The sequence below is a fragment of the Eurytemora carolleeae genome, unplaced genomic scaffold (assembly GCF_000591075.1).
Source record: "Eurytemora carolleeae unplaced genomic scaffold, Eaff_2.0 scaffold59, whole genome shotgun sequence".
Taxonomy (NCBI): Eukaryota; Metazoa; Arthropoda; class Copepoda; order Calanoida; family Temoridae; genus Eurytemora; species Eurytemora carolleeae.
Window position 1 is genome coordinate 348,376 of NW_019396064.1, and position 24,442 is coordinate 372,817.

General features: G+C 31.8%; 2 protein-coding genes across 2 annotated transcripts in view; both read left to right on the top strand.

The window, feature by feature from the left end:
* Window positions 1-1,491, top strand: part of LOC111709354 (uncharacterized) — a gene marked incomplete at its 5' end in the record, with an annotated part of 12,520 nt that extends 11,029 nt beyond the window's left edge. The window contains 1 exon segment of the mRNA XM_023483002.1: window positions 1,420-1,491. Within this exon segment, the coding sequence (XP_023338770.1) occupies window positions 1,420-1,491 (72 nt within the window).
* Window positions 1,492-1,986: 495 nt separating this feature from the next.
* The window catches only part of LOC111709655 (uncharacterized), a 47,339-nt gene continuing 24,883 nt past the window's right edge, over window positions 1,987-24,442 (top strand). The window contains exons 1-10 of the mRNA XM_023483438.1: window positions 1,987-2,075; window positions 3,539-3,593; window positions 4,106-4,205; window positions 6,411-6,540; window positions 7,110-7,164; window positions 9,256-9,331; window positions 10,532-10,619; window positions 11,574-11,645; window positions 15,181-15,242; window positions 20,317-20,394. Coding sequence (XP_023339206.1) covers window positions 6,441-6,540; window positions 7,110-7,164; window positions 9,256-9,331; window positions 10,532-10,619; window positions 11,574-11,645; window positions 15,181-15,242; window positions 20,317-20,394 — 531 coding nt within the window. The 5' untranslated portion in view covers window positions 1,987-2,075; window positions 3,539-3,593; window positions 4,106-4,205; window positions 6,411-6,440. The remainder of the gene's footprint in view (window positions 2,076-3,538; window positions 3,594-4,105; window positions 4,206-6,410; window positions 6,541-7,109; window positions 7,165-9,255; window positions 9,332-10,531; window positions 10,620-11,573; window positions 11,646-15,180; window positions 15,243-20,316; window positions 20,395-24,442) is intronic.

Here is a 24,442-nt window from a genome sequence, read left to right on the forward strand (position 1 = left end):
GTCTCTAAACTGGAGGGTCTCTAAACTGGAGGGTTTCTAAACTGGAAGGGTCTCTAAACTGGAGGGTCTCTAAAATTACGAGTTCGATCCCATAAACAAAAAAAAGCCCATGTCTATATTTCTTTGTCTTTCCTTTGTCCGAATTTAATGAATTTAAGCCACGTCTTAAATTAAGTGGAACCAACCATATTTGAGCGGCGACTTAAATTTAAACCGCGGCGTAAATTCTTTAAATTCGGCCTCTTGATGTTTAAATAAAAGATTCCTAGTGGAAAATGTGACAAGACTAACATTTTAAAGTTTTAAATTATGTGTTCACTTTTCTTGGAAAATATTCTCAAATTTTATAGTTGGCCAGGTAAATAATAAATTATTAGTCTCAACATAATCCAAAATATTATAAAACCCGCCAAAAATTATATTTTGAACAAAATCCAGTTTTTTCTTTCTATAAAGCAGAACAGATTTGTTTGTTTCAATATACTTTGTTACTAACAATACGTGGTTTTAATTTCTTTTGTTTTCTCCTAACACCATGAGGTTCAAAAATAGCAACAAAAAAATTTGTGAAAAAAGTTTCTTTTAGTATTTAAATGAATTCTCATTTCTGCATATTACTGAGATGCATGGCTCTGAACAAATCCTAAAAAGATGTCAGCTAACAAATTTTGTCGGAGCTCAGTGGCTCACGCAGAATCACGGGAGTCACGATACCAGAGTTAATGATTTTCGGAGAAAAAAAAATCTATGATAAGCATGATTTTAATAAAAACATGCGTAAACCGAGGCAAAAAAATTAAAAAAATCTACATTGGTGTGCAAATTTTAAAATCAGGGAAGTTCTGAGAATCATTGAGTCCGTGCGATAATATTTTCAAACTGCGGAATCAAATAAAACAATTTTGTTTATAAAAACAATTTTAAAATATGTTGTCAGTTTTATCTGTTGACAGTACGGTAACTATAAAAGTCGGTCCAGGCCTAAATCTCTTGTCAAAGTCCAGCCAATCAGAGCTCGACATTCGTCTTACATGTGCGGGTTCGGAAAGCTCTGCCTACTTGAAACTAAATGGATATTTATAAATGATGATTGGGTGTCAGACCCAGGAAACATCTTGTCTTAGAAAATATATTTTTAAACATCTGAAATGTATATTTAAACTGAAAAAAGTTGAGAATACTATATATATATATCAGTTAATGCAACGTGGGAGCACCAAGCCAAAATTAATGTTTTATTAGAACTTTTTTTTGAGTAATGTCAAGCAAAATTTGATGAATGATTTTACAAAAAGAAATTCTTAAATTTCTTGAACTGATTTCTGATCAATAAAGAAATATTTTAGAGGTTAAAATTTGTTAAATTGATTTCTGATCAGTTAAAAAATATGAAAGATTTAAATTTAACAATTATTTTAGGCAACCAGATTTAGGGTTGAAAATCAAGATCAAATAGGAAAATATTCACAAATTTATTTTATGATTTTATGATTTTTCTGCACTGTGCAATATTCAGGATTTCTAAAAACAATTGATTTCCAGCACAGCAAATTGATTTTTATTTACAGCAAATTGATTTATATTTACAGCTAATTGATTTATATTTACTGCTAATCGATTTTTAGTTACATGCAGCAGCCAATTTATTTTTACATTTGGCAAATCGAATTGTTACTACTACAAATTGATTTCCATGTTTTGCTGATCGATTTTTACGTGCATTCAATTAATTGCAGGCAATTGATTTCTCATTGATTGTTTACTTATAATTAAACAATTTCTTAATTTGGATTTTAATGATTTTTGTGAAATATTGAAGGGGACGAATAGGTAGTAGGTAGTAGGTAGTAGGTAGTAGGTAGTAGGTAGTAGGTAGTAGATAGTAGATAGTAGGTAGTATAAGGTAGTAGGTAGTAGGTAGTAGGTAGTAGGTAGTGGGTAGTAGGTAGTAGGTAGTAGGTTGAAGCTACTTTTTTGTTTATATTACAGACGAGATAACGGTAGTACGATTGGGTGTGGTGCAATTATATTGCAACAATCTATATCAACAGCAACAGCAGCCCTGAGTCTTGTATGTAAGTAATATCATAAGCTACGAATAATAAAAGAAATTAAGTATTTGCCACAAACTATGATTTTGTTTTCCTTTTACTTTTGCATGTTGTAGACCTGAAATATTTCATAATATCAAAGGTTAACACCATCAGGATGCAAATTGATACATGGATTTGAAAATATGAGTTTGTGGCAAAGACTCAATTTTGTTTCTCCTAAGTTTGTCTTTTGCTATGTGTTTGTTTATCAGGGGTTTGCCATTCACGAGTTCGTTTTTCAGAAGATCGTCTTTAGGGGGTTGTCTTTCAGGGTTTATTTGGAGTTTGTCTTTCAGGTTTTTGTTTGTTTGTATTTTAAAGTTTGTCTTTAAGGGGTTTGTCTTTTATGAGTTTGTCTTTCAAGAGTTTGTCTTTCAGGAGTTTGTCTTTCAGGAGTTTGTCTTTCTGGAGTTTGTCTTTCAGGAGTTTGTCTTTCATGAGTTTGTCTTTTAGAGGTTTGTCTCTCTCTTTTGTGACTTTGTACAAGATTAGTCTTTCAGTGGTTTGTATTTCAGGAGATTTTTATCTGGAAGTTTTTCTTCCAGGAATTATTCTTTTCGGAATATCACGCTAGTCTTATCTTTCCAGAATTCGACTCCGGAATCTGTCTATCTGGAGTTTTTTTTTTTTGCAAATTCTCATTTCAAAATGTGATTCTTCGAAATTATTCTCACTAGAGTTTGTATTTTTTTTTGGATTTTGTTGTTTTTGCCGCAACTATCTGCAATTTGTCTCTTCGGGTTTTTGATTCAGAAAGTTTTTGCCGGAATTTTTTACAGTGATTTTGCTTTTTGGAATTTTCCTTTCCAAATTTTCTTGCTACCTAATATTAAAAAACTTATGATCAAAATGAAAATTGATTTTTACTTTTCAAACTTGTGTTGGTTAACTGTTTTTAATCAAATAATACAACATTTTTCAATCTAATATTTATAAAAGGAGAAAAAATGAAGAAAAAAGTCCCAATTTAAAGAAATACCAAAAAGTGATTGTATAACTAAGGATTGGTTACTTCGTGTAAGACATATTTTTCAAGATAAATTAAACGTTAAAAAATATTTTTGATATAGTTTCAATAAAAAAAGTTTTAACTCCCAAACTTGTATAGGTGTTTTCTACAGATTTAACGACAGCGAAATTTCAAAATAAAAAGTTATTTTCATCTTTATTTAAAATTCGCAGTTTTGTGCCAGACAAATAACCACCAATACAATATTCAGAACTCAATATTAAAAATGATAAAAATATTTGTTTATGTCTAAATTTCCATCTGTTTTATTGCTTTCAATATTGTATTCATTGTCTTTATGAAAAAAACCTGAAGTTAAATTCCTGAATTCAACTAATTGAAAAAAATAAACCTGTCTGACAGTTTTTTTTGTGTTGAAGAGATAGAAACTAGAAACCAAGATAAAAGAATTCTAAAAATGTTATTTTTACGCCAGTGCCTCCGCTGGGAGTTAAAATAGTGCCGCATATTGGACATCTTGTGGAAGGAAGGTGAGTAAATACAACTTTAGTCTATAAAATAATTTATTTTGCGCAAATTGCAACAAATTATACATTTTTGAAAAGCCCTTGACCCAGCAAATTCAATTGTGCAAAAACGTTTGAAAAATTTTTAAAACCTAAATGTGTTTTCAAGGAAAACTGAAAATTTTCAAATTCCTTGTAAAGGCGTCTGTGAAAAAAATCTGTGCAAAATTTCTTTGCAAAACTTGTGCAATCAGGTTGCTTTTATTATAGGCTTTCCAAAGAGCTATAAAATCTTGAAATCCAATAATTGGAAGTAGGTCTAAATATAGATTAAGTCTGATATAGGTAAAAAAAAGGCATTCAGGCAGTATGCCTTATGACTAAGGCAGTATGCCTGAGGACAAAGGCCCAATTCCTGTGTGAATAAGCGCGAAATATTTAACAATAACAAAGCATGTTGACTCAATCGGTTCGGTCGTTACAGCATTATTTTGACTCAACCCTACTCAGACAAAATATAAAACAGTTTTTTTTAGAAAATACGAGTTTGAATGTGAGAGTAGAGGGTCCAGTCCTGGTACATATTATACCTGGTCGATTGTTCTCAAAAAACAAGAAAAACGAATTCTTTTACAGGTTATTATTCACCCTTTCCTGGCTTGTAAGCGTAACTTTATGTGACCCTCAATGCAAAGATGACAATGTCTGATTCACTTAATAACCTAGAAACCTTTGTCTGATCAAGTATGAATTAGATATTTATGTTTACAATTTTGAAAACTGATTATTTTTACTTGTGTGGTTTCTCTACAAAGGTGACCTGCATATTTTTAATGCAGTAAAACGTATAGAATTATCATTTAAAACACATAACCACAATATCTGTTATATTATTGATTTTAAAGAAACTTGACTGAACCCGTTCACGTTAGCCGAGTTCCGACACCGGGTTTATGACGATACCATGTCTTTAACTTATGACTCTGAAATTTTATCATTTGTGGGTAACCCTGTATAAACATTTCTGCGTAATCTAAAAATGTTATTTAATGTTTACAGTCTTGATTATAGAAGCAATGAGGAAGAATTTAGTAAACTTTTACTATTTATTCTCGGACTTGGAAATTCTAAGTGTTAAAAACTTTCTAAAACTTTTGTTTCCTTTTTACCCTCAGTTTGTCCAATACTTCATATAATCTTTTATTTCTGTATTATCTCTGTTTTCTTCTTAAGCCTTTTTTGTAGTTTCTAGTCTTTGTCTAGATTCCTTTTATTCTATATTGGCCCCATCTTTTTCTTTTTTTTATGATTATTCAATTTATGATGTTTACATTTTTCTATTATACTCTCATTTGTTAATAATTTTCTGCTCTCTCGTTTTATTTCTCTTTCTATCGACCCCCACCCCCCTCCCCTCCCCCTGCTTCTGATTAAATCTTCTGCCCTCAGAAACATTCGAAAATGACACTGATTGATGAGTAAAAGATCGATTTTTTTCCCTCCATTAGTCTTTGGTCAATTTTCTAACTTTTTCCAAACAAATTTATGATATTAAAAAAATGTTTTGTTTTGTTTATTGATTTAACCGCTCAGTAAATGTAATCCTTTAAAGGGAGTATTCGCGAAAAATGAAAGGGGGTATAGGCTTACGGCGAAAAATAATCGCTTTTGATCGCGCAGCTAATCTTACTTCTATCTTTTGCGTCTATAAAGAGAAAATTGTTAAAAACGACTTATTCTGAAGAATGTAGTCATAGATTATTTTTCGACGCATTTGTATGTAATTAATATTTCATAACATTTTTTATTCGATTTGAATGATTACCCGTGGCAGAGACACCTAGCGGAAAAAACTCCTTTTAAGTGGATTATATATAAAACAAATAACAAATATTATGAAATATTAACTATATACGAATGCATCGAAAAATAATCAATAACCTTAGGTTGTAATATCTGAATGATTTGTTTGAAATTAAATAGATTATTTTACGATACGAGTCGTAAATTGCAACTTTCTGAATTTGTATGGTCGCTGCGTTCAATTTGGTAAAAGTCGTTTTTAACAATTTTCTCCTTATAGACGCGATAGATAGAAGTATGATTACTGATTAGTAGAGATCAAAAGCGATTTTTCGCCGATAGCCTATACCCCCTTTCATTTTTCGGGAGCACTCCCTTTAACAAACAATAGAAATGTTTTTTATATTTGATAATAACTCATCATCTTCATGGTATCCCCGCCCCCCCCCCTGAACAAAACGGCCTGTTTGCTTCTCTCGAAAAATTGCAAACATGATGATACATCCTTTCACAATTTAAACACGCACTCTCTTGAATCCAATGAGAGAGAGGATTATTGTAACTCGATTTAAACTTTTCTGGGTTCGGTAATCCTACAGATCAGTGCGTGCAGTAATATTTTTTTTTAATCCAGGGCAGGCTTATGAAAAATGTACAAAACCCTATCTATCTCAACTTATGAAATCTCTATATCTTAGCAAAAATTATAGCGCCATCATTTTTTTATATTGACATGCGGATTTTAAAGAAACCGACGATAAAGGACTAAAAAGAAATGCAGAATTAAGCATTTATAAGGGTGAGCCGTATCATTAAAATATTGCAAGCGAAGTGCCGACATTTTTTACAATTTTTTTTTCAGTGCGGAATGTTTCTGCTTTCGCTCCCGCCGCCTTTGGCATAGGGTACCCTTGTTAATCAGACGTGTAGCGCTTTAGATTTAGGGAACTAAAGTTACGTCTGTAGTCTCTTTAACCAATGTATTTATCAGAGTGGAGAGTCTACGTCTGTAGTCTCTTTAACCAATGTATTTATCAGAGTGGAGAGTCTGGAAGGTTGAATCTAACCATGGAGAAGGAGTTGCATGGATCTAGCTTGGTTTGTGGAACATTTAATCCTCTTCTACCACACCTAGTCTTAGAGGATTCAATTACTCTTCAAGCACTTTGTGAGTAATATTTGGGATTTTATTACTCTTCAAACACTTTGTGAGTAATAGCTGGGATTTAATTACTCTTCAAGCACTTTGTGAGTAATAATTGGGATTATGTTCATTAGCATTTTTAACACTAAGTCAATCAAGCCAAAACATGTTTTTTTTCTGAGTAAGGGAGTGAGGGAATAAGGGTATACTGAATTAAGGAATTAAGGGAGTAAGGGAGTAAGTGAGTAAAAGGTTATGGGAGTAAGGTAGTAAGGGAGTAAGGGAGTAGGAGAGTGAGGGAGTAAGGGAGGAGAGAGTAAGAGAGTGAGAGAGTAAGGGAGCAAGGGAGTATGAGAGTATGGGAGTAAGGGAGGAAGGGAGTAAGGGAGTAAATTAAATGTATTCAATTTATTCTCAAAATTTCTAAGTTCTATATCTTTACAACCTAATTTATGGTGTAAATCTTTAACTTTTTTGTTTAGTAAAATTTTTGGCTTGAAACATTAGAGGTTGAAAAGATTAAAGAGAGAAAATCTGTATTTTTGGCAAGTAAACAGTTCCTTCTTCAATAATAATTAAACTATTTTGTTTAGATGCTCCTAATGTAACGTTAGTATATGGATCAGGGATAGATTATGCTAACATCAGGTCAGTTCAAATTAAAGACAATGATCATTAAAATTTTTTTTTATATAAACCAGCTCTTTAATCAATAGTTTTTTTTATAAAAACCAGCCCTTTAATCAATAGTTTTTTATAAAAACCAGCCCTTTAATCAATAGTTTTTTTATAAAAACCAGCTCTTTAATCAATAGTTTTTTTTATAAAAACCAGCTCTTTAATCAATAGTTTTTATAAAAACCAGCTCTTTAATCAATAGTTTTTTATAAAAACCAGCCCTTTAATCAACAGTTTTTTTAATAAAAACCAGCCCTTTAATCAATAGTTTTATTGGTGAATGGTTCTGCAGAGGTTTATTTTTAATTTAAAATTATGAACTTTGTTTTCATCGAAATTTAAAAGGTTAGCGGCACATTCAGATTCTCTAATCTTTGCAACCCAATGTCGTAGAACTGTGATTTTTTAAATTATGAATTCTGTTAGATCAAATAATCTTAGCTTGAAATGTGAAACCTTTACACCATCAGGTGGCAAAGATATAAGGGTTAGACAGGTTAGGTTTATAGCAAAAACTCATCATCAAAATCATTTCTAATTTTTGATTGTTTGCTTTTACAATTTCAATAAGAATCCTTTTTTTTTGTCAGTAAAATACAAATATTACTTTTCAGTTAATTCCATTAAATCTGTTTTCGTGGTTTAGATACATAAAATGGCAGACATTTTTATTGGATGAATTATGAATTACAGAAGCTTCATAGTGTTCCTGAACATTTAATAAAAACTAAAACTGAAAAAAAATTTATGTTGCCTGCAGCTATGTATAATTTATATAAAGTTCTGAACAAGTTTTATAAAATATTTTTTCATTTCTTTTCTTTTTCTTGGTGTTCTATAGGATCTAGAGATTTCTCTTGGATTCAACCTTTTCAAAATTTAATTAAATATTTAAACCCTGAAGGTCCTTTTAGCTTTTAGTTTCTTTAAATTAATTAATAAATAAAATTCTAAACCTGGTTAGATTTATACACAACAATAAATAAAATTTCTTCCATTTGCATAAACAAAAGTATATTAAAACTAAACTTTTTGGGGGCTTCGCGCCCCCTTTTCTGCAAATAATCTTTACTTTAACCATTACTTTCTTTTTGAATTGTTCGAAATTGGACGGTCGGTTTGGACGTTTATTGGATACAAACAGATAGGCAAACTATTTACTAGGCATTCAGGGCGCTTCGCGCCCATCTTCTATATCAATTGTGAACAATTTCTCTTTGTATATCTACATTGTAAAACAATAACAAAACAAAGTTTGCGGATTTTATAAAAACAAAATTGTGAATTCTAAATATTAAAATCAAATTTTTTGAAATTTTGATCATCCATTAACCTTCCCTGTGTTTATGGGAACTCCAAAATAAATTTTGTCCCGATCGGTTCAGCTGTTTTGACGTTTATTGGATACAAACGTATTACATTCAAGACTTGTCATTGAAAACTCTATATTTCTATCCTTATATCTATCTATCTATCTATCTATCTATCCTTCTATCTATATATCTATCCTTCTATCACTCTTTCTATGTATCTCTCTATCTATCTTTTTGTTTATATTTAGACTTTAGCTTGATTCTATATTATGGTCAATGAATTTAAAAACATAGCAATTGTGCAATGAATTAAAAAGCTCCATATCATTTAATGGGCTAATTTTCAATCTACTGGTAAAAGAATTTGCTCTAGTATTGCTCAATGTTCACCTTCATATTCCACAGTTTATTAGTTAACACTTAAAAAAAATTAATTTGTAATTCTTATTTGATCTCACATCCAGCTAAAATATCTATTTGTGTACGTTATTGCTGAACACTTTTAGATGAATTACATTGAACCTGAGAGCTGTAGCCTCCAAGGATGCAACCCAAGCTTATTGATTACAAATAAAAAAACGATAAAAAATATTCATAAAATAATGTGTATATTAAGTGTATGATAACCCTGTATATGTGTAGGGAGGGGGAGGATGTGTATATGGAGTGTATAGATGATAACCCTGTATATGTGTAGGGAGGGGGAGGATGTGTATATGGAGTGTATGATAACCCTGTATATGTGTAGGGAGGGGGAGGATGTGTATATGGAGTGTATAGATGATAGCCGACCAACTTCTCACACACTTCGATTCTTCAAAAATGTAAGCTTTAATCACTAATATATTTTGTAAAAAGTAAGTTTTTAGATGTTTAAAAATATGGGTTTCTTTTGCAAAAACTTTTTATCCGATTTTAGGAAAATGTTAAGAATTTTTTTTTTTTAATTGTTTTTAAAAATAGTAAAAAAAATGTTTAACTACATGTTTATTATCAAAAAAAAATGCACAACTATTGTTAGACAAAATACATGAGGTAAGTTTAAGCGCAATGATGCTCAAAATGTGTAATCTTCTTGATCCATAACAACAACTAGAGACGCTGGAAAGTATTTTTTGTTGTGGCATGCAAAAAGATAAATTTTTAATGTGTACAAATAAAGCTGATGATTATGCAAGTTTTTGGCTAATATTACGCATATTTTGAATGGAAACCCTGTTTAATAATGTGTCGATTTTTAGAAGAAAAAAAATTGTTTTTATTCTTCTTCTGAAATACTGAAAAAGAACAAGTTTTTTTATTTTTCCGATAATTGAACCGACTTACAATTATATTATAAACAATGAAACAAAGTTTTGCAGTTTAGATTAAGAGGAATCATCCAATATATTTTTTGCGTGACGCGGCTGGATTTTTGAAAATCACACTTTAAAGGCTCTAAATATATCATTTAAAAAAGTAGTTTTGCTCGGAAGAGTCAAATGTGGTGGTACAGTAGAGGAAATAGTGATGGCTCATGGCTGCGGGAAGAGAAAAAAGCTAATATGCGGCCCGGAAGGGGAAATAGTGGTGGCTCATGGCCGCCTGCCTTCTCCCGCTCCTCTAGCTGGTTAGATGATGTCGGCCCGGTTCTTAAAATGAACCGGACTTAACAATTATTATTATTAACAATGATGTGACATAGTTATCATTAGTTTTTTTTTAACATTTAAGTCTTATTGACCTGCAAGAGGCTCAAAAAGAATTGTAGATGCATTCTGTAAAACCTTAACATAACGTCAACATTCCATTTAAAGGGTTTGTAAATGTAAATGTAAATGTCTTAAAAGCTTTATCTGATCAAGCATCCATGGTTATAGTTTTTAAAAAATGATTATTTTCAGTTATGGTTTCTTGACAAATGTGACTTGAAAATCTACTTCAAAAAGTTGAAAAATATAAAATGTTGAAATGTTTGATGATGTTGATGATGATGATGATGATGATAATGATGATGATTATGATGATGATTATGATGTGTCCAGGGTCTGGAGATATCTGAGTCTAGGATTGCTGGAAGGATTATCAGTGATAATATTCTAGTTCTGCAGAATATTACTAAAGCAGATTCAGGTAAAACCAAGGTTGTACAATAAGGTTGCTTACTCTAGATACACTCCAATGTACGGGGAAAGTTGTCTCCCATCGTCGTCTTTCTATACTAAGGAGACAACATTTTCCGTACATTGGAGCGCATCTAGGGTAAGCAATCTTATTATACAACCTTGAGTAAAATACTAAATACAAACTCGTAAAGGGACGATTCACGGGATTTCCCATGGCTCTCTTTTTAAAGATAAAACCTGGTTTGCAAAGTTGCATCAGTTTTAGATGATGATGATGATGATGATGATGATGATGATGATGATGATGATGATGATGATGTGGTGTCCAGGGTCTGGAGATATCTGAGTCTAGGATTGCTGGAAGGATTATCAGTGATAATATTCTAGTTCTGCAGAATATAACTAAGGGAGATTCAGGTAAAACTAAGAAAAATTAGATACTCTCTCACAAAATCAGTGACCAAATCTTTAAAAGTTTTCAAATTGGTAAAAATAAATTCTTTATTTGTCAAACTTTTGCATTGTTTATGAGGCGTTATTTTGTTTATTAGAGTTTAATTAAAATTGTATTCCATTTAGTAAAATGCAATACTAAAACAAACATCAAAAAAACTTTAACGAATTCAGAGGGCAGAGTTAATGAATAGCAAGGCGTAGTTAAATCATTTCAAATTTAACCACCACATATAAGAAGTGGTTTACCTACTCCTTATTATTCATTAATATTAGTCCAAGTGGGGCTACTTTTTTAATATCAACATTAATATCAAATATGGCTTTTGACCTTGACTGTGAACTTTTATTTGTCAGATTAATGGCATAAAAGGAATTTTTTTACGAAGTTTTGAAAGTTTTTTATGTTTATCAATTTATATCGGTGTAGTTTAGAATCCTATGTATAATGCAGTTTTTAGTTAATTAGATATTGAAAATACTGTAGAAATATTGGATATTTTTAAAGGACAGTATAGCTGTAGTGCTGACAATGAAGTTGGATCACAAACGTCCAGTGTTCTATGGTTAACTGTAAAATGTAAGTATTTGATTTATTTTCTCTATACTATAATTAAAGCTCTTCTTTTACAATTATAAACTTATATATATGTATGTATATATAAATGTTAGCTATAGCTGGCCAAACGGCTGGACCAAATTGGCTGAAATCTTTTGAGGGAAGCTTCCCGGGGGTAACATAGAATAGAAATTAAATTTTTTTTTTGAATTTCCACGGGCAAACCCGGGAAGTTCATCAAAAATCATGATGCTATACCAAGCGCGGGTAAACAGCAAGAGTAAATATGAATAATATTATAAACATTTGCAACGCCGGGTTCTCCAGCTTGTATTACAATATTTGCGTAAAACTGTAAACACCATCGTTTGATTTTGCAGAATTCATAATTTGACATGTTAAATGATTTAAAAAGATTGTAAAATTAGGTTTTTTCTTCGAATAATCACTTCCTAATTTTCCTTTTCGCAAAAATAGCGTAAACTAGCGCAAACAAGCGCAAACAAGCGCAAACCAGCGCTAACTATCGCTAACTAGCGTAAATGCACATGAGATTGAAATCTCAAATGTTTGCAACCAATACTTCTTTTAACAACAATAACGTTTTGAATTTCTAATATGTAAACGGATAAGTTTTTTTTTGACATATTTGTGCATAAAATTAAAACTAGAGGAGATACGAGGTCACAACGCGGAGTCGCATGAATTTAACCTTCTCTTCTGTTCATTATGATGTTAAAAAAGGCATCATAAAATTAGAGTTTGTGACAAGGGATCAATAGATTTCTTTAAAAAAGCATCATATAAAAATATTTTATTTTAGATATTCCTATCAATTACTTCATTTTGATAATTATTTCTATTTGTTTTATTAGATTTGTATATGTTTAGGGTTTATTTTCTGATCTTTTCTTTTGTATTTGATTTTTAGAAAATCCTTGTGTCATTATATCCAATATGCAAACTGATATTTATTCGAGAAACAGATATATGAGAAACAATATTCAAAACTGGAAACATGGAACCACCATTCGTCAAACTTTTCTTTTATAAAATACCAACATTACATTTTCAACAATTTATTAAAACTTCCATTTTGCATTTTCATTTTTTAAAGCTTAAAGTTTTATTAAGGTTTTTCCTTGACATATTTTAATGATTTTTCATATCAAGATTCATAATTTTCATATCAAGATTCATAATTTTAGTGTGATTAGACCTTTGCGTTGAAATATATTTCACTTTTGTATTTTGCAACTGTTGCAACAGATATATACTTCTAAAAACCCTTAGAAATAAATCAAAACAATTTTCTGAAATAGCGGTAATCTACAACCTTGGTCTCTGAATCCGATTTGATGCTTGATTCCGAGTTCTTACATAACATAATTCAATTTTTGTACAAGTCCGAAAGGGCGTGGGTTATAATCCCACAGCTGTCGTCATATATAGACTTGAAAAATTACTGAAGTAAAAGGCCGAGATTGTGTGGAATAACGAAACATGTGTGACTCATGGAAGTTCGTAGTAAGATTTTGACTCCACTGGAGACCACCGGAGGGAATTCATTTTCACTGGAGGGGTTTGAAAAAATACTTTTTACAATTTAAAACTTTACGCAGGGTGACTTACATTCCACTGGAGGGATTCAGATATCTTTCAAGGGGTTTATAAATCCACTGGAGGGATTTAGAAATCTTTCCATGGGGTTTATAAATCCACTGGAGGGATTCAGATATCCTTCGTAGGGGTTCAAAATTCCACTGGAGGGATTCAGATATCTTTCCAGGGGGTTTATAATTCCACTGGAGGGATTTATATATCCTTCCTAGGGGTTTATAATTCCACTGGAGGGATTCAGATATCCTTCGTAGGGGTTTAAAATTCCACTGGAGGGATTCAGATATCTTTCCAGAGGGTTTACAATTCCACTGGAGGGATTTAGATATCCTTCCTACAGGTTTGTAATTCCACTGGAGGGATTCAGATATCCTTCCCAGGGGTTTATAATTCCACTAGAAGGATTCAGATATCTTTCCAGAGGGTTTATAATTCCACTGGAGGGATTCAGATCTCTTTCCAGGGGGTTTATAATTCCACTGGAGGGATTCATATATCTTTCCAAAGGGTTTATAATTCCAACAGTAGAATCGAAATCTTACTACGAACTTCTTTGAGTCAACATATTTGCACACAAAAATTATATTTACATTTTAACGCTACAAACGGTTAGTCTTGGATCAATTAAGAAAACTTGATCTAAATAACTTAACATTCCCTTGTGTCGAATATATTACATCTGATTCTGATTCTATACTTGATGATAACTGGCTTGGTATTTGGCAAAAGATGGCGGAGCACACTACTTTCTACAATGGACAAGGAGTACCATTACACTCCTTTCTACCTCGTCCATGGAGTACCCTTACACTCCTTTATACCTCGGCCATATAGTACAGTTACACTCCTTTCTACCTCGTCCATGGAGTACCTTTACACTCCTTTCTACCTCGTCCATGGAGTACCGTTACACTCCTTTCTACCTCGTCCATGGAGTACCGTTACACTCCTTTCTACCTCGTCCATGGAGTACCGTTACACTCCTTTGTCCGGCATCAATTCCTACTGAGCTCCGCCCTGTCTAACTGTACCGAATCCAGGTATACAAGATAAGGAAGGGTTCGATATATTTTGGGGGCTGGCCTGGTGAATCATCAGACTGCAAACATACTAAGAGTTCAATAATCTTTGGTGCTTGTCTTGGGTTAGATTGTCAGGCTACAACCATATTCTCCCTTGGGAGCAATAAACTGATCCCATCATTTCTGAACCCAAATGGGATCGGGGGTTGAAAGTATATTGAGGGGCATGAAGATACACTTTTTTGTTTTTCATGTACTAGTAGTACACTTCAGAAATGTGTACTTTATTTGGGGTGATAAAAGATGTAAATATCAGTAATCAATATAAAAGATAAATAATATGATATACAGAACAATAAACACTCCCTTTGTAGACATTTAGCACTTTGGAATTTGGTTACAACTTGACATCATATTTCAATTGTTTACAATTTCTGCCCTAAATATTAATCAATCAACATTTTGGATCGTATTAGAGGGAATTATATTGACCCCTGCAAATCTTTAGTGACATTTTACCATTGCTGTATAAAATATCAAAAGAAGTTTTCTGCATATTTTCATATTTTTAAGCGAAACAAATGATGGTAATCAAAATAATATAACGTAATCCCCTTTTTCCCAGTACCTTGTGCTAGAGAGAAGATGGGGGGGGGCAGGGGGGGGGTAACATTTTTAGATGATAAAGTTTTATGGTCATCTGAGGTGAAAGGGGAATTTTTTTTCACTATATAGTAATTAAAGAGACTTTATTACTAATATTAACTTATGAAAGGGTAGACTGTTGTGAAGAATGGGCAGACCTCCAGCTTTCTTTTTTTTAAAAATATTTTTTCTGCAGCTTTGCATGGTTTTAATTTCATAAGTATTTTTACATTTAATATTTTCTATATTTAATTATTATTTGTTATTAGATGTTCCGCGGTGTGGTCAACAGGAGCAGGAATCTATAGGAATGAGTTTAGGAGATTCGAAAGTAAGATTTTTAAAAAACATAAAAATGTATTTCATGTAACTTTGTACATTGATATTTTTCTGCACGTTGAATTAAAGTAAGTTGCACGCTGAACTAAAGTAAATTGCACGCCGAACTAAAGTAAACTGCACGTTGCACTAAAAATTCCACGTAAGATTGATATCGTATAACAAAATTTTTAACTATTGAGAACAAAAGTGTTTGTTAATTTTGATATGCATAATGCAACTCAATAAATGTACTTTACTGATACTTGTGTGTAATACCAAAACTAGAGAAGCTACGAGGTCACAAAATAGTAGCAGTAATATCTCAAAACTAGAGAAGCTACGAGGTCACAAAGTAGAACCAGTAATATCTCAAAACTAGAGAAGCTACGGGGTCACAAAGTACAAACAGTAATATCTCAAAACTAGTGAAGCTAAGAGGTCACAAAGTAGTAGCAGTAATATCTCAAAACTAGAGAAGCTACGAGGTCACAAAGTAGAACCAGAAATATCTCAAAACTAGAGAAGCTACGAGGTCACAAAGTACTACCAGTAATGCCTCCTTCTGTCTATTTTGCACTGTCTAAAAACATTTCTAGATTTACTCCAAGATATTCACAAAACAGAGACAATTAGGTTTTAATTTTAATCTAATAGATAGAAACTAAGTTCTTGCCAAAACTCTGATCCCTAAATATTTGAACCCGATGTCGGATACCTTTAATATTATCAAATATGAATTCTGTTACACCAAGTAGGTTGAAATATCAAAGGTTTATACCATCTGGTTTCAAAGATATAGGGATTATAAAATTTGAGTTTGTTTGACATGAATGTGTGTTTGCAATGTTAAAACTAATGAAAGAATATAAAATGTGGTATTTACAGTTACTTTTATAATCCTAATAAAGGCTGCGCAACTGGAATCATTCCCACTATTTTCTTATAAACTACGGGGTGTCCTCTCAAACTTTTAAAGCCGTGTTTGATTTCTATAAAAAATTGTATGAAATAATAAATATCATTTTTTAACCTTTTACTGCAAAAGATAGGACAAATTTATTGATTTTTATTCTCTATAGAAAAACATTTATTCAAGTATTTAATTATTGAACTACTCTCTAAATTTAGAATTTTTACAGTTCGAGAAAATGGCCAAAAATGGAAGAGAAAAAATGAAACAAAATAATTATATGATCTTTGATAGATAATCTGAACGCTGGATTTTTTCATGTGGTTTAAACATATTCTTTCAATGATATACAAAATAATTTAATAATATTATTTATTTTTGCTACGAAAAAAACAATTATACTACGATTTTACATTTTAAGTTATAGTTAAAACAAAATACAGCAGACATACAGGAGATTTAGGAAATTTAGGAGACATACAACAAATATAGTTGAAACAAAATACAGCAGACATACAAGAAATTTAGGAGACATACAACAGATATAGTTGAAACAAAATACAGCAGACATACAGGAGATTTAAGAGACATACAACAGATATAGTTGAAACAAAATACAGCAGACATACAAGAGTTTTAGGAGACATACAACAGATATAGTTGAAACAAAATACAGCAGACATACAAGAGATTTAGGAGACATACAACAGATATAGTTGAAACAAAATACAGCAGACATACAAGAGATTTAGAGTTCATACAACAGATATAGTTGAAACAAAAAAGTAAAACGATATCAGACAGAAACAAAAAAGATAATTGAGCAGGCATAAAAGCACAAAAAAGTAGTATTACAATTAAAGGTAATATAACTTATAACTAAAATTTAATCGTAACCAGAAAAGTGGAATCATAGTTGACTTCTTTTTTAACATATAATGTCAAGGATAAAACAAAAGTTATTAATTATGCCTTAAATAATTTTAGAATTCCTCAAGTTTTAAAATTACATAGAATATTTTTAAGCATGTATTGAGCTAATGGAAGAACAAATTGCATTCATTCCACAATTTTCTGGTTCTTACAAGAAACAGAAATAGCAGAGCAGAAACAAAAGTATCATAGCAGAAAGAGATATATCATAGCATAAATTAAACAGAATATCATAGCAGAAACAGAAGTAACATTATAGAAATAGAAGGAACATACATAAACAGAAGGAACATAACAGATACAGAAGTAACATTACAGAAACAGAAGTAACATAACACAAACAGAACTAACAAAACAGAAAATGACGTAATATAAAAAAAGTGAAAACTTAAACAGAAACAACCAAGCAGAAACAGAATTAACATTAAAGAAACAAAAGTAACATTACAGAAACAGAAGTAAATAACACTAACAGAAGTAGAAAAACAGAAGCAGACGTAACAAAACAGAAATAATATAACACAAACATATGTAACATAACTGAAACAGAAATAACGAAACAGCAACTGAAGTAACATTATAGAAACAGAAGTAACATAGCAGAAACAGAAGTAACATAGCAGAAACAGAAGTAACATAGCAGTAACAGAAATAACATAGCAGAAACAGAAGTTACGTTATAGAATCAGAAATAACATTATAGAAGCAGAAGTAACAAAACAAAAACAGAAGAAACATAACTGAAACAGAAGTAACATAACTGAAACAGAAGTAATAAAACACAAAGAAAAGTAACATAACTGATACAGAAATAACATTATACAAACAGAAGTAACATAGCAGAAACAGAAGTAACATAGCAGAAACGGAAGTAACATAGCAGAAACAGAAGTAATATTATAGAAGCGGAAGTAGCATAACAGAAACAGAAGAAACATAACTGAAACAGAAGTAACATAACTGAAACAGAAGTAACATAAATGAAACAGAAATAATAAAACACAAACAAAAGTAACATAACTAAAACAGAAGTAACATGATTGAAATAGAAGTGACATTAAAGAAACGGAAAAAAATAACATAACCAGAAGAAACATAACCAAAACAGAAGTATCCTGACAGAAACAGAAGAAACATAATAAAAGTTACAAAACCTACAGACAACAAATTTAACAAACAAACAAGTTGCATAGCAAACACCTTGACAGAACTGTGTGTGAAATGTGAGGGTAAAATCTGACTATTTATTCTTTTATGATGATTTCCCCTCTGCTCTTCTGCAAGAATATAAAGCTATATTGAGACCTAGAGATGCAGCATAAAATTATACACGAACAGAATTTATAAAATAGGGGGAAGCAGGATTTTTGACGAGATTTTGGGGGATTACATTGTGAGAGTTATCTGCAGCTTTAAAGGTCACAAAAAAGAACATCTTACGCAACGAAAATATTTCAATTATTTTATGATTTTAATAATCTTTTTAAAATAAATGGCATGACAAAAAAGTATTGTTTTAAATGGTGATTTTAATTATTGGTGTTTCTTTTTGTATCTTAATTGCTTTTTAGTTTTCAATCGTGGACTTCCTTGATTGCTACTGTTAAATCTATCTTTTTGATTATATCGTATTTCGAAATCACTATCTCTGTGCCAATTGAGGTAATTTCCTAGAAAACGATTTTTGGACCCCCCCTTCCTATCAATTTTGTACATGGGTCTGACAGGAAGTGTCTTAACTTAACCTAACCCGTGGCCGCAGCGCTCGGCCCAGAAAGTGTCTTAACCTAACCTAAAATCCAAAAATCGTTAACTAGGACAGACCCCCAATTGAGATATATATATATATATTTGAATTTGCTACATTGCTACACATATTTAGATTATAGTTTGTCCTGTTTAATCCATATATCCAAATTTAGATTAAAGTTTGTCCTGTTTTATCTATATATCCATATTTAGATTATAGTTTGTCCTGTTTTATCCATATATCCATATTTAGATTATAGTTTGTCCTGTTTTATCCATATATCCATATTTAGATTATTATAGTTTGTCCTGTTTTATCCATATAACCATATTTAGATTATAGTTTCTCCTGTTTTATCCATATATCCATATTTAGATTATAGTTTGTCCTGTTTTATCCATACATCCATATTTAGATTATAGTTTGTCCTGTTTTATCCATATATCCATATTTAGATTAATGCTTATCCTGTTTTAGCCATATATCCATATTTAGATTATAGTTTGTCCTGTTTTAGCAATATATATCCATATTTATATTATAGTTTGTCCTGTTTTATCCATATATCCATATTTAGATTAATGCTTATCCTGTTTTATCCATATATCCATATTTAGATAATAGGTTGTCCCGTCTATCCATATATATCCATATTTATATTATGGGTTGTTCTGTTTATCCATATATCCATATTTAGATTATAGTTTGTCCTGTTTTATCCATATATCCATATTTAGATTATAGTTGTCCCGTTTATCCATATATCCATATTTAGATTAATGCTTATCCTGTTTATCCATATATCCATATTTAGATTAATGCTTATCCTGTTTTAGCCATATATCCATATTTAGATTATAGGTTGTCCCGTTTATCCATATATCCATATTTAGATTAATGCTTATCCTGTTTATCCATATATCCATATTTAGATTATAGTTTGTCCTGTTTTAGCCATATATCCATATTTAGATTATAGTTTGTCCTGTTTTAGCCATTTATCCATATTTAGATTATAGTTTGTCCTGTTTTATCCATATATCCACATTTAGATAATAGTTTGTCCTTTTTTATCCATATATCCATATTTAGATTAATGCTTATCCTGTTTTAGCCATATATCCATATTTAGATTACAGGTTGTCCCGTTTATCCATATATCCATATTTAGATTATAATTTGTCCTGTTTTATCCATATATCCATATTTAGATTATAGGTTGTCCCGTTTATCCATATATCCATATTTAGATTAATGCTTATACTGTTTTATCCATATATCCACATTTTAATTATAGTTTGTCCTGTTTTATCCATATATCCATATTTAGATTATAGTTTGTCCTGTTTTATCCATATATCCATATTTAGATTATGCTTATCCTGTTTTAGCCATATATCCATATTTAGATTATAGGTTGTCCCGTTTATCCATTTATATTCATATTTATATTATAGGATGTCCTGTTTATCCATATATATCCATATTTAGATTATAGGATGTCCTGTTTTATCAAATCCTCAAAACCTGACATTTCATTGGTTCTTCAATTCTACTCCTGATTTCAAGGTAAAACAGGTTTTCATTATTAATTTTACAATTGACGGGGGTGCAAGCTTTTCTACGATAAATCGAATTAGGTACACGGTTTGTTTTTTGTGTTATTATATGGTGCAGTTTATGACAAAATAAACAGGCATACGGTAGATTTGGTAGATTTATAAATCGATTAATTGTCCTTTTTTATTCCTGCTGCCGTTCTAAGTTAGGTATAATATGGTGCACAGTCCTATACTTTTAGTACCATAATATACAGTTCCCTAAATATATAAGTTTAAACAAATGAAATAATTTCCCTTGAGTTGAATTTAAAATACCAGATGGGATTCTAACTAAACTTATTTTTAATTAAACCACCAAGTTAAATTAAGTTTAACACTATTTGTCAAATAAACCATTTACTTTGATTAATTGGATACATTTGTTAGATCTTTTACAATTTCTTAATATTCTTTTAAGAAATAAAAAAGTCAAATCTTTGCAAAGTTAGATCAATAAAAATATTTATCCTTCTTTATCTGCTTTCCTACTTAAAGGGTATGTCTGATTTACAATGGTACCCCGTTTAAACCTTTTTCTGACCAAGGATAGATTAGATATCAGAATTTCTAATAGGTGTTACAATGTGTCGTGAGGATTTGTGTGCAACAAAGCAGTGAGTAAAACTGTCAGGCTTTCGCAAGGTTTAGGAGGTGATATCTTCCTCTTGGGAGGCGATATTTTCCTCGTGGGAGGCGATATCTTCCTCATGGGAGGCGATATCTTCCTCATGGGAGGCGATATCTTCCTCATGGGAGGCGATATCTTCCTCATGGGAGGCGATTTCTTTCTCATGAGAAGCGATATCTTCCGCATGGGAGGCGATATCTTCCTCATGGGAAGCGATATCTTCCTCATGGAAGGCGATATCTTCCTCTTGGGAGGCGATATCTTTCTCATGGGAAGCGATATCTTCCTAAAAGGAGGCGATATCTTCCTCATGGGAATCGATATCTTCTTCATGGGAGGCGATATCTTCCTCTTGGGAGGCAATATCTTTCTCATGGGAAGCGATATCTTCCTCATGGGAGGCGATATCTTCCTCATGGGAAGCGATATCTTCCTCATGGGAAGCGATATCTTCCTCATGGAAGGCGATATCTTTCTCATGGAAAGCAATATCTTCCTAATGGGAAGCGATATCTTTCTCATGGGAGGTGATATTTTTCTCATGGGAGGCGATATCTTCCTCATGGAAGGCGATATGTTCTGAATTTCTAAAATTAAATTTCCCTTTCTTTAACTTATGAATAAAATCAAGAGGAGATGCGTGGTCACAATTAATCGTAACAGTAATGTCACATAAACTTTGCCTACTCCTTCTTTCTAGTTAATTCACTCTTTATAGCTAAAGGGTCAATTGGAATTAAGTTTCACATATATTCATCTTTATCGATTGATAATTGACATGAATTTAGAATTTTTTTCCCAAAAGTGGAATTTTCAATTTTGTAGTTTTAAAATTATTCGTTTTATTTCCCTTAATATAACATTTAGAAATACTAAATCTTTTACTATAGCTTCTGGTTGAACTATTTTAACTGGCTAATAAAGAGGAACTTTAACTTACAGGGTTACCCACAAAGGATGAGATTGTAAAGACGACTTTAGATTATTCAAATATGTCGATTCCAAGTTTGGACTAAGCCTTCTGCCTTGAATGTGGTCTTTGTATGCCTTATTTGATGATTTGGAACAGATAGAAAAAGTTTGAATTAAGCTGATAGGAATCCTTAATGTAAAGAAACAGACAGTATAAATTCCGTACAGTCGTCTTTGAAGTCTTATCCTTTGTGGGTTCCCCTGTAGATTAACTATCAGGTTTATCTACGTATAAATCCTCATAAATTTCAACAAGCTCAAAACTTAGGTCTAAATTCATTTTACGAGTTTAATGAAATATATGTTCAGGGAAGGGAAGGGGTGCAGGGCAACCATGAGCCCCGTAAAATGGTATCTGAGCCTCCGTATTCGCGGATAAGTATTTCAATGACCTGGCGCTACCCTTAGACGTTAAAATAGATATTTTAGAAGTAATAAATAACATTTTTAAAGAAAATCTTTAATCTATAAAATAGTTATGCAGTGTTTTATTGAATAGGCAAAAAAACATTCCATTATTAAAATATTAATATTTTTTTCTAAAAACCTTTACACATTACTCCCACATTACTGAAGGAAAGGGGTAGCGCAAGGTTATTTTTAAGACTCCTCTGCGAATCCAGAGACTTGAAGACAATTTCGCTGGGCTCACCTCTGCGAATCCAGAGACAATTTCGCTGGGCTCATGGTGGCCCTGCACCCCCTCCATACACTGGGCTCATGGTGGCCCTGCACCCCCTCCATACACTGGGCTCATGGGGCCCTGCACCCCCTCCATACACTGGGCTCATAACGGCCCTGCACCCCCTCCATACACTGGGCTCATGGCGGCCCTGCACCCCCTCCATACACTGGGGGCTCATGGTGGCCCTGCACCCACTCCATACACTGGGCTCCTGGTGGCCCTGCACCCACTCCATACACTGGGCTCATGGTGGCCCTGCACCCCCTCCATACACTGGGCTCATGGTGGCCCTGCACCCCCTCCATACACTGGGGGCTCATGGTGGCCCTGCACCCCCTCCCTAATATGTTATCTCTCTTTAAGTTTTAATTCAAATCTTTTCCAAGATGAAAATTTTCTATGGAAGGCTGAGAACTCTTTGCATAAAAGCAAACATAATATCTTTATCTTATTCTTCTTTATAGCTTTTGATTTTATTTCACATTTTTACAAGGGTTTTTTATACAGAATCTGAGATGGGGTGATTTATAAACCAGTCCATTTCATCAATAAATCTTTTTAAACGTTGATTATCAACAAAGGGAGTGGGGGGGGTTTGGTTTAAAATTTTATCCCATGGAATGTTTCTGTACCGTCAAAGATAAAATTTCATTATTTTTGAAAATGTTCCAGTTAAAAACTGAAAAATCCGCAAAAATTTGAGAACAATTAAAATTGGTGAATTTTAATTGAAAGTTAAATTGTTATTAGGAAAGAGGACGTAGACAATGTAATTTTAGCATTTAATTACTAAAAAAGTGTAACTAAATGTAATTATAACAAAAGGGATTACAGTAAATGTTATTACATGAAGTGTAATTATGTCATATGTAAAATGTAATTAAACCAAAATATATATATTTTTTTCAGTTTATTAAAGAGTTAGATGAGACTCTAAACAAATACTCTCTAGCTTTCTGACCCCCCCCCCCCTCCCCCATCTATCACTCAAATAGAAATTAATAAAAAGGATGAAAGTGAAGAATCAAATATTTCTTAATAAATTGACATTTTATACAGTAAAAACTAAAGGATTTAATAACTTATCTTGACTTCAAACAAAAATATTTGAGATGTTCAAATATCCTCCAACTATTTAGGGTACATTTTGTCCCTCCCTAAAGTTAAAAAGCAAAACAAGCATCGTTTGATCTCAACATTTGACGGCCTAAAGTGCAACATGCCTTTGATGTGGTGTAGACCTAATCAGATTTGGTGATGGATACATTGCTCAAATATATATTTACAGTGATAACCAGAAAACTTTGAAATAAGAAGACGACTTTATTGTATTACTTTAGTGTATTTCTTGCTATCACTGTATATATACAATTTATTTATCTATTCACATAATTTATAAATATAAATTTAAATAGTTGAGCTGAAAGTGCAGTATTATAAACATAAACTTTAGGATTCATTTGATACTAATTAGACATTTTACGGTGTACAATTTTTAAAGTCGTTTGTAATATTTCATCAGTTGTTCTGCAGTCAGCAGAAGAAACGTTTTTTACAATTAATTTATAACACGGAAAAAAACTGATAAAAACTGATTTTAAAAAGTAATTTGCTGTTTAGAAAAATATGTATTTTTTAAAGGTGATTATAGATAAAATTTTCATTGAAAATATCTTATTGGTATCCAAAGAATCCTAAAGTTTCACTACAATACTGCACTTTTAGCTCAAT